The sequence below is a fragment of the Hakea prostrata genome, chromosome 3, assembly GCF_041222555.1.
Source record: "Hakea prostrata isolate BN-2017 chromosome 3, UWA_Hpros_2, whole genome shotgun sequence".
Lineage (NCBI taxonomy): Eukaryota > Viridiplantae > Streptophyta > Magnoliopsida > Proteales > Proteaceae > Hakea > Hakea prostrata.
In genome coordinates this window covers 2,369,813-2,379,845 of record NC_142602.1, presented here as the reverse complement: position 1 = coordinate 2,379,845, position 10,033 = coordinate 2,369,813, and the positions used below count along the sequence as shown (strand labels likewise).

At 38.7% G+C, this 10,033-nt stretch overlaps 1 protein-coding gene across 1 annotated transcript; it reads right to left on the bottom strand.

Moving 5' to 3' along the window:
* Window positions 1-291: 291 nt before the first annotated feature.
* LOC149019956 (F-box/LRR protein) lies at window positions 292-9,928 on the bottom strand. The gene is made up of 10 exons (XM_089147952.1): window positions 9,454-9,928; window positions 9,225-9,332; window positions 9,028-9,120; window positions 8,741-8,869; window positions 8,447-8,551; window positions 8,289-8,328; window positions 7,769-7,966; window positions 5,815-5,996; window positions 4,915-5,021; window positions 292-1,210 (listed from the first exon to the last, which is right to left on the bottom strand). Exons 1-10 carry the CDS (start codon window positions 9,670-9,672, stop codon window positions 754-756), a joined length of 1,638 nt encoding a protein of 545 aa, XP_089004078.1. The 5' UTR covers window positions 9,673-9,928; the 3' UTR covers window positions 292-753.
* Window positions 9,929-10,033: the final 105 nt, after the last annotated feature.

The following is a 10,033-nucleotide window of genomic DNA, read 5'->3' as shown; positions in this document are numbered from 1 at the left end:
AGGAGTGACTGTCGTTGTTCTACTCTTCAGGAGCGATGTCAGGCATTCTGCCGCAATACTCAGACGCAACGTTCGTCAGATTCGTCACTGGCAGATTCGTCACTGGCTCGAAGAAGAATCTTCTTCTACATCAAAGTAAGCCTCCTTTTCTTTTTTTTTTTTTTTTTTTTTTGAGTTTTGTGGAGAGCAATAAAACCCTCCAACCGCGGTTTGCTGTGCTTTCAGGAATTCATTTTCTTTAACCAAGTTCTCTACTCGTATTTTGGCCCAGTATGAAGTGTATATGAAATAGCTTAAAATACGAAAACCAAGGTTTTCTTTGTTATGTATTCCTAAAATAAATAGCGGATTAGCATACCTTAGTGAAAAGATAAAATAGAGAAATATTTTCTGAATGCGTTTCAAACCCAGAATGAAAATTCTATTTCGAAATTGCAAACCAGACAAATCTGGAAATTGCAGACAAACATCACCTTTCGTGGAATTGATCTTTATTAGTAAGAAATTATCCTTCTATGACATTGTCCAAAGGGTTTTCAGATACTGCTTCCCTTCCCCAGCCCCCCAACTATATACATGTGCATATAAAACTAGACTGTGTACAGGCAGATATCAAACTCTTACAATTGAATTCCAACGGCTCTTGGCCAAAAAAAAAAAAAAAAAAAAGAATTCCAACGGCTCCAGTTGGGTGTCCATGCATAAGGACCATGTTGGTTCAGGGACCAAAATACTTGGTTGCCGAAGGATGATCTAGTGTCCGGAAGATTTCATGGTATAAACCATGATGAAACAAACTGTGCTATAAACGTGCAGGCGACACCTAGAATTTTGATTTTCAACATCACCTCTGTTATAGATGGAAGAACCACGCCCAATTTCCCCAAAGCAAAACATCCCTGCCAACGGTGCCCCAGGGAAGTTCTCCGTGAAAACTGAACTATCAACATGTTGGCGCCCAAAAAAGGACTCACCACGACCATAACAAGAGAAGATGAGACCTCCACAAACTTCCGTCCTATCACCGCTGGCAATGGCTCCATTCATAGGATGGCAACCTTTGGGACCCCAATCCAGCTTCAAATTTCTAAATTCCTCATAGACTTTATCACGTAATGTTAAGGCTGCTTCAGGATCTGGATGGTAAAAACAGAAGGGATCTCCAGTTTTAATCCCAACACCTTTGACATAAAGGTACTCTTCATCTCCACTGTAAAGACCAAAAGGGTGGCAGTTTGAACATCAGTAAGAGAAACACCCACTTTATTTAGATCAAGTGAAAGGAACTGGTCATCAAGTAAAATAAATAAAGCAACGAAAATGGCCCAGTCTTAGGAATCAATTATATTCAATTAAACGGCAACAAGGAAGATCAAAGACAAGTGTTATACATATGAAGTTAGTCTTCAATATATAAGACAAGACTCATGAAACTTATTTTTCCAGGCTTTATTCCCGTTTTGCCTTTTGTAATAAAAATACCTAATAACACTAAAGAAGTTCAACAGTACAAGGTGAAGTGTGAGGCACTCACCGGATCCAACAAGTAGTCTTACGGGGGACTCAGCATCCAAGTACACTCTATATTAGGAAACAACAAAAGAAACACTACTACTAATGCTGAAACCTACACGATAGGATACTCCCCCTATCACGAGTAATCTATAACCTCTAAAATTTGTAGTATCTAGTAACATGAGTGATTCTTTGTTCTATACTAGATCTATTTCAACAGTCTGAAGTAGAGGGCCGGCAGAAAAAGGAGAAACAAGGTCTCACCCTGCAGTAAAATACTAATTCTGACAACATATTCCTACATTTTCCCATATTTAACAAGCAGTCCTAATTCTTAGAAGACTAAAATTTCCACCTCAACTGAAATTCTCAGCCTCACATCTGATATTCTAGGAGAAGAAATGAAGCCAACATCTCGTGAGCCAGTCCTACTGAGGCTCAGTTAAAAACCATCAAGTAATCACTAAAGAAGTCCAAACCCATATCAGAAGCCTAATTTTTAAGGTGTATGCCTAAAAAACTTTTGTACAGGAAAAGGGGAGAGAGTTTTCACTGTCCAAATTTTACTGCCTAAGAGATCATTCTTAGTATTCGTAATTTGTTCATCAATTAAAACTGGGCACCCCACCCCCCTCTCTCTCCTCCGACTCTACTTGTGTGAAAGCCTTTGGCACCGGCTTCGCCCTAATTACTAGATCTATTATGTTTCAAGCTTAAGTAACATGCATCTACTTCTATAACTACATATTATTAATTCATTGACCAATTACAAGATCTATTATGTTCAACACCTTCCAGATTTTTGAACCCTAAAAAAGTTCTTACCTTATTAAGAACTTCTAACAGGTCATAGATCTTCCGCAATTTGTTGTCTAGAGATGTGTGATACAAGCTTAAGTATCATTTGTTAACCAGTTCTCACATTCATTCCATGACCACCACCTATGATAACGTACCCCCCCCCCCCCTTTCTTTTCTTCTCTTTTTCTTCTTTTTCCTTTTCTTCCAGGCATCAAACTGAGTGGTAAAACACCTTTTTACAATATTGAAAAAAACAACGGAGCAGAGGGAGGGGAACAGGGATAGGTAACATTTCAACACTAAACTCATTAAGTTATTGAACCTCGAGGAAAAATGAAATAAAATAGTGGTCCAATATATAAGAAAAGCATCATACAAAAGTTCAATAAGACTTTCTTCCAAAACTTCCTTCTTTCCCCAGACTTCAGCCCTCTCTAGAGTTAACAACCATAGCAACCATAAAGATTACCAAAAAGGACCATACCCAGACCATGAGGCTCCCACCATGCATTGTCTGCGCAGCCTTACCACCACTTCACGGAGAGGCTGTGATGCAGCACGCACAACCAGAAGTTACTGTTCACGCTACAGTAGTATAAACAGTAATCTAGATGATAATTTCATATTTGGTGGGCCCCAAGTCCAGCTTGCATGGAAATCGATTCAAATTTGGTGGGCCCAAACTCCAGCTTGCAAGGAGATAAAATAGGAACTATTTTTGTGGGAGTTCTAGAGATAATTTAGAATTTTGTTATTTATTATTGGGATAATCATGTAATCAAAGTTTTTATTTGGGTAGGATATCTAGGATAAGTTTTAGTTAGTTTTAAATTCCTAAGAGTCCTAGTAGGATCAGTCTTTTGTTAGTTTTAAATTACCAAGAGTCCTATTATAGTTGTTTTCTTATCAAGTATGTTTGTTTTGTTATTTAAACACTTGTAATCAGCTTATTGAGGAGGGAAATAGAAAAAATGAATTAAAGCTTGAGCTTTGTGCATTTGCAGCCCCCCTTCTCTCCTCTTTTCTTCTTCTTCTTCGTCCTAGTAGGATCAGTCTTTTGTTAGTTTTAAATTACCAAGAGTCCTATTATAGTTGTTTTCTTATCAAGTATGTTTGTTTTGTTATTGTTTTGTTATTTAAACACTTGTAATCAGCTTATTGAGGAGGGAAATAGAAAAAATGAATTGACGCTTGAGCTTTGTGCATTTGCAGCCCCCTTCGTCCTAGTAGGATCAGTCTTTTGTTAGTTTTAAATTACCAAGAGTCCTATTATAGTTGTTTTCTTATCAAGTATGTTTGTTTTGTTATTTAAACACTTGTAATCAGCTTATTGAGGAGGGAAATAGAAAAAATGAATTGAAGCTTGAGCTTTGTGCATTTGCAGCCCCCCTTCTCTCCTCTCTCCCCCCCTTCTTCTTCTTCTTCTTCTTCTTCTTCTTCTTCTTCTTCTTCTTCTTCTTCTTCTTCTTCTTTTTTCTTATGAGCATTCTTCTCTCTCTACCTCTTCTTCAAGACTAATTCTTCTAAGATTTCCCTTCTTCCCCTTTACTTCTTTATCCTTCTTTCTACTCTATTCTGTTCCCCATTAGGCTGTTTCCCAACTCAAACCCACGACCAATGGGTCACAATGGAGCAACCCTCCTATTGTCGTAACTACCAATGTCCTCCCTCTAGAACCCCCAGAAGTAACAAACAACTGAGGGGGAAAAAACTCTTTAATTATTTAGCCCATGAAGCACCTCTAAATGCAGCTGCCCAATTCTCCAGTCTGGCTGCTTTGGGCTGCATAAATTGTCCAACGACTTATTTGGATGAGCTAGTGAGCTACTTCTTACAAGACATAGCAAGCATAGTTGGTAGCCACCCTAAGACCCAAGGGCTCAGCACTTTGTTCATTAAATTGTAAAGAGCCATATGGATATGCCACATATAGTATTTGGTGACCCATATTGAAGGAACTATAAGAGCTAGGGGTAGACCTAAGATAACCTTAGAAGAAGTGGTGAAAAAGGATATGTATAACTTAGGCCTTGTATCTAGCATGTCCTCGAACAAAACTGATTGGAGGGCAAGAGTCCATGTAGCCCACCCCATTTAGTTGGGACAAGGCTTATTGTAGTTGTTGTTGTTGTTGTTGTAGTAGTATTTGGTGACCCATCTAAACCATATGGTCCAAACATGTATAAGGATTTTCCTTTGCTTTCTCAACTCTCTGGCCTTCAAAAGGTCTCAAAAAGACTGTTGAAATTTAAAAGGCATTCAAACAACACAGAGACAAGATATGGCAGTCATGTAGCTAGAACATCTCAATACTAAGACATTGAAAAGACAATAACATGAACATCTAAACTAAATTTTGTTGCTAACATTTAACCTGACATGGCAGTTATATAGCTAGAAGTGTTGGAACACCTACAAAGTTAGCATACTGAGGTGATTGGAAACAGAAAGATTTTGCTTTGTTCAGAATGGGATCAAGAGTGCCATAAAAATTGGAGCACATACCAAAAAGAGGCATAGCATATGACATATTTCCTGAGTGGAAAAATGATGACACCAGATATAGAAAAATACATGACACAAAGTCTGGTAGCTTACTCATGAATATCATGAAATGCCAAGGATGTAACCAACCTCCCTTTCTCTGAGCCAATCGAACATTTTCTTCTCCTCGTAACCCCAATATACAAATCATCACTTTGGAACTGTCATTAACCAAGTAATTAATTAGATGCATCCAAACCTCTTAACAGAAACAGTGTAAAGACCCCTAATTTAAATAAAATTTCAAAAGGTTGTATAGAGAACTACAACAGTCTCCAAAATAGCATCTTTGAAACTGGTAAACTTTATTAATAATGTGTGTTACGATAGAGAAGAAACATAAATCAGACCGACCTAAAAAAACTTCAGTCGTGTCCAAACTCTGAAAATGGTAAACTGCACTTAATTATGCGTGTTACCATAGGTCAGAAACATAATTAGACAAAAGAAAGTTGTAGAAGAAATCATGGTACCTATGATACAAAGGCAAAAGCAAAGGAAATGGTTTCCAGATATTTTACAATTTGCAATTTTAAAACTACACATAACAATATCACCTGGCCATGAAATATTGAAGAGTTTTGTCAGTACTAGCCTGGAAAAGGAAAAGGCAGACCAGAGCTATCAGCTAGGTCAGAGTGGACCAAGAAATTGGTCCAATTGATTAGTCTATCCTGTCTACAGAACAATTGAATCAGTCTAGTATTTAATCTAAAGATTCCTTACCACATAAGGAATCCGTCTGTCCAAATTGTTCCAAATTATGGAGGCTCCATCAGTCTTTTTCTTCACTAACCATTGAAATCGTTAGTTAGGCTGGGAGCCTGGGGATTAGGTAACTGAATTCCAGTGGTGGGGTTGTATTCTATTTTCACTATTTAATGTAAATTAATCAGTTAAGCAGTGTTGCATAACCAATCAGCCAAAACTCTCAGTACAGGGGAACATAAGTACCTCATCATCAATATCATCTAGAATTCTTCGACCATCAAGCTTCTCCAAGGATCCTTCTCTTCTCGCGGTAAGCCATGTAAATTCCTTATCTTTTGTTACTCTAACTGAAGCAGCTTTGTACGTGGGACCAACAGGAGACACACCAGTTAACAATGCAAGATCAAAACGAATTTCCCCGCCACCTGCTTAATTGATACATTCAGAAGAAATACTAAACATGGAAAATGAGAACGATACATAACCTTGTTTGTTTCAAAGAACAGATAAATGTTTATGTTTTAATCAGCACATCCACATTATATTTCAAAAGTCCAAGCAGAAGCAAAAACAAAAATAAACATATTTCTGCTATGCTTTTGCAAAGTGAATGAAATTATAAAAGGGCATAAACAGTTCACAAGACTTCCCCATTGAGGGTCTGGGATGGATCATTGAACCCATGAAGCTACCTTGCTGTTGTGCAAAAGCCTACCCTCAAAGTGAACCAAAATAATAATCAGTATGCATCAATTGAATAATAATAACATAGTTAAAAATATACATAAAGCACTATAAGCCAACTATTCAAAAATTGTTTTTGCATCAAGAAATACAGGAACACTCTCTCCGCCCTCAAATCTATCTCTCCCCTCCTCTCTTGGCCCCCCTCGTCTTCTGCCCTTTCCCTCTCAGCCCTTCTTTCCCGAGCGCCCAGCCCACTTCTGTTTCCTGTCCTGGCCCATCCTCTAATTTTTGTGGGCCTCCCTCTGCGCCCATCCCCTCATTCCTCTCTCAGCCCTCCCTTTACAAGCCTAATTCCCTCTCCCTTTCCTACCACGCCCCAGCTTTTCTTCTCCTCTTCTCCCCATTTCTTGCGCTCCCCCTCTCCCTGCTTGGGCTCCCCCTCCCCTGCCCCCACTTGCCCCTCCTCGTCCCCCTTACCTCTCCACCCTCCTTCGCAGCTGGCTGTTGAATCAGACGGAAGGCAGGCTTTGGGTTCCTCCAACACTGAAACTCACCCCCCCACCCCCACTTGCTCCAGGCAAGTAGGTGGAGCAATCACTCCACAAGAACTATCACCTTGATGAAGACTTCATCTTTGAGTTCAACACCTCTAGGAAGCACAAGAGAAAAAATAATTTGTTTGGCTTTATAGTCTCAGTTTTGTTCAATATTTCTCTTTAGCAGCTGTAGCTTAGTACCTTTGGCTTCTTTTCTTTGTTGCTTTGTTGGCCCCTGCCCTTCCTCTTTGTAATTCTCCCCCCTCCCCCTTCCTCCCTTTGGAAATGAATTTTTTATTCATCCCAAAAAAAATCTTATTTTCAACTTAGCTGGAGATTAATTGTTTCCTCATTGATTGTTCTGATCTTTTAACTCATTTTTGCAACTATCAGGTACCCTTCTAGAGTGCTAATTGGTTAATTGTGAATCATCCAAGCTACTAAGCTCCTCCCAAAGAACTTGAGTACTGCGTCCATGTGGCTATTCATGCAAACGACTAGACAGATTGGTATTATTGTTGTTAATCTAATGTTACTTTAACAGGTGTTCATTTGTTGTATTCATAATTTCTATTTGTCAATACACATTGCCCAAGACAATTTGAATCCTCGGACAATAAATGCATTAACATCATTGAATTTGTGAACAACATGAACAAATGATAATCTACATCATTATGCTATATCATCGTAAAAATAAATATAAAAACCAAAAAGTGGTGTGACAATCTACTTATACTATTATATCTACTTAATCCAATCAAGATTTCTACTTTTTGAGTATGTACACAGGCAGGGAATTCTTTCTTCTTCTTCTTTATCGGAAGAATGTGATGTCCCTGCACTCACGAATTTGCCCTTTTTAAGGTCCTATATACTATATATGGAGCTCCCTTATTCTGCATTCAAATGCATGTTTTCTTGTATATAGATAACAAAAACCAAAAGCATTGATGAGTAGCCAAATGACATACCAGGAGAAGCGCCTCTATCCTTAGCAAAGACTATAGCAATACCACCACATTTGTGATTTTGATAAATCTGGTTTTCAGCATTCTTGCGTGAAAAGTATCCTTTGCTCCCACCAATGACTTCAGAATCAGTTCCACTGCTATATAAGAAGCAACCACACTCATCACCCACAATAACAGTTTCTTCAGAAAAGGCATAGTCTGCATCCATCAGGCAAGTGTAATAAATTTTATTGGCTAGCAGGAGGTTGTAAAATAAATGATAAAACCCAAGAAAATTAGAAACCACTTACCATATTCAAAATAACAAGACATGTAACCCTAAAATTAGAGACCACAGCAGGCAAGTATTCTTCAATCTATATACTAAATACCCAATAGACAACAAATACACAAAACACAAGTAGCTTTCATAGATAAACTGCAGGCCAGTTAAATTTGATTTACATTAAAAATGACACATAGAACATGAAGATGAGATGCATATCGAATGAAGGACAAAACTGCCCAATGCAATGCTTACCCATTTTATCGAGAACAGGTTTCATGTCAGAATGTTGATCCTACAGCATAATCCAATCCACCATTTAGAAGGCAGGGAATAATAAGATGAGGAACAAGACTGATTCAGAAAATTTTAAGCTTCTTCATAGATGGAAATGACAAATAATATTATCTTACTGCAAACAACAAAATCGCTGTCGGGGAGGTGCTACCAGATACTGAGGTCGCATAGTTTTTGATGTCCACCACAAATCGGTCGATTAAAGAAACTGGAGGAGGCACCTGAGGTTGGCAACATATAACTTCAGTTTCCTTTACTCCCCCAAAACCCCCCACCAAAAAAAAGTTTCCTTTACCATTGCAACGGCAACATATAAGTTCAGATTCCTTCACCATTGCAAAGCACAAAAAGGAACTTGAGGAAAGATAGTATATAATTAGTTTAGATGTTTTCATGTTCAAAGTTCTTACATCCATTGGTAGCAACAACGGAATGGCACTGACTTTTAATCCTGGGACAAATCCTACAATCAGGACAAGTCCACGATCGATATTTTGTTGTGAATTCACTGCTTCCCGGTCCCCCTTCACCCATTTAACCTAATCATGTTAAGAAGGTAATAACATTTAGTTCAATGTACATCATAAACTTTAATCTGAATAATTTTCAGTCATTGTTTTAACCTCCGCTTGAGTACCTCATACATTTTAATCTGAATAAAATAAGCGAACAAACAAAAGAAGGTTAAAATTGACACCTCCTTAAATTCGTTGGAGACAGCATCGCTGCAGATGATACCACGAGCTTCAGAAACGACAATAGGAATTCGGAAGCTCAAATTTTCTGTAACCTACAGCATAGTTTTGTTTAGAACGAAAGGGGGAGAAAACAAAAATAAGGCAGAGAAATTTTTTTTTAAAAAAAAACTACAACAATGATGAGGAGATTAGATACAAGCTGATGGGTCTTATCAAGGCTGAATTTCCGGCCAACACAGGCAATGGCGAAATGTGGTCGAATCGGCTCTGCAAGAATTTTATCGATAACCTCTTTTACAGCAACCTAAAGTGAGAATTTAAAAAAAAACAAAAAAACAAAAAAACAAAAAACAAAGATAATCGAATGAGTGTCCGAGAGAGAGCAAGGGTTTGGGCAATTAATATGCTCGAATTAGACCAGATACCTCGAGATGGGGGTTAAGAGAGAGAGCAGATAGAAGCTTGGGGCGAGAGAGGATTTGGTTGCAGTGACGGTTCCAGGAGCAGCTAACGCAGGCAGCAGAAGCGAAGGACGATGCGGGTAGCCTCGAGAGGATGTCTCGGAGAATGTCATCTCCGATTGAAGCAAAGCACCGGCCCTTCTCACCTTCCATCGCCTTCTTAGGTGACGAACCCTCGTCCATGTCGATTAACCGGAACCGCCGCGAAAGTTTACCAGTTTCGATCGATTGGGGAAAGTCGCTTGAAACCTTCAGGTATTACGTTTGTCGGGTGACCCGTCTCGATATTATATTATTATTTTTTCGGGGGTCAAAAGCCCACTTATTAGCCCCTTTGAATTTGGATCCCCTCTACACCATCCCAGTTGGACCTGGAGAACCCAACGTAAGGGCAGTAGGTTTCCTGTAGACAGCATGGGACTAAGAGTTTCGATCCATTTGTTCTCCATACAATAAGAATACAATTTCTAATGACAAAAGAGACTAGTTTTTTTCTTATATGGCTGCCAAAAGGGTATAACATAACCTTAATTTGCACATCAAC

What these genes read in the sequence shown, in the direction of transcription:
- LOC149019956 (XM_089147952.1), bottom strand. Translation starts at nt 9,672, where the DNA reads ATGGACGAGGGTTCGTCACCTAAGAAGGCGATGGAAGGTGAGAAGGGC. An exon ending in TTGATAAGACCCATCAGCTT is followed by an intron (nt 9,121 to 9,224) that starts GTATCTAATCTC and finishes ACTATGCTGTAG; the next exon opens with GTTACAGAAAATTTGAGCTT. An exon ending in TAGATGATATTGATGATGAG is followed by an intron (nt 5,022 to 5,814) that starts GTACTTATGTTC and finishes GGTTAATGACAG; the next exon opens with TTCCAAAGTGATGATTTGTA.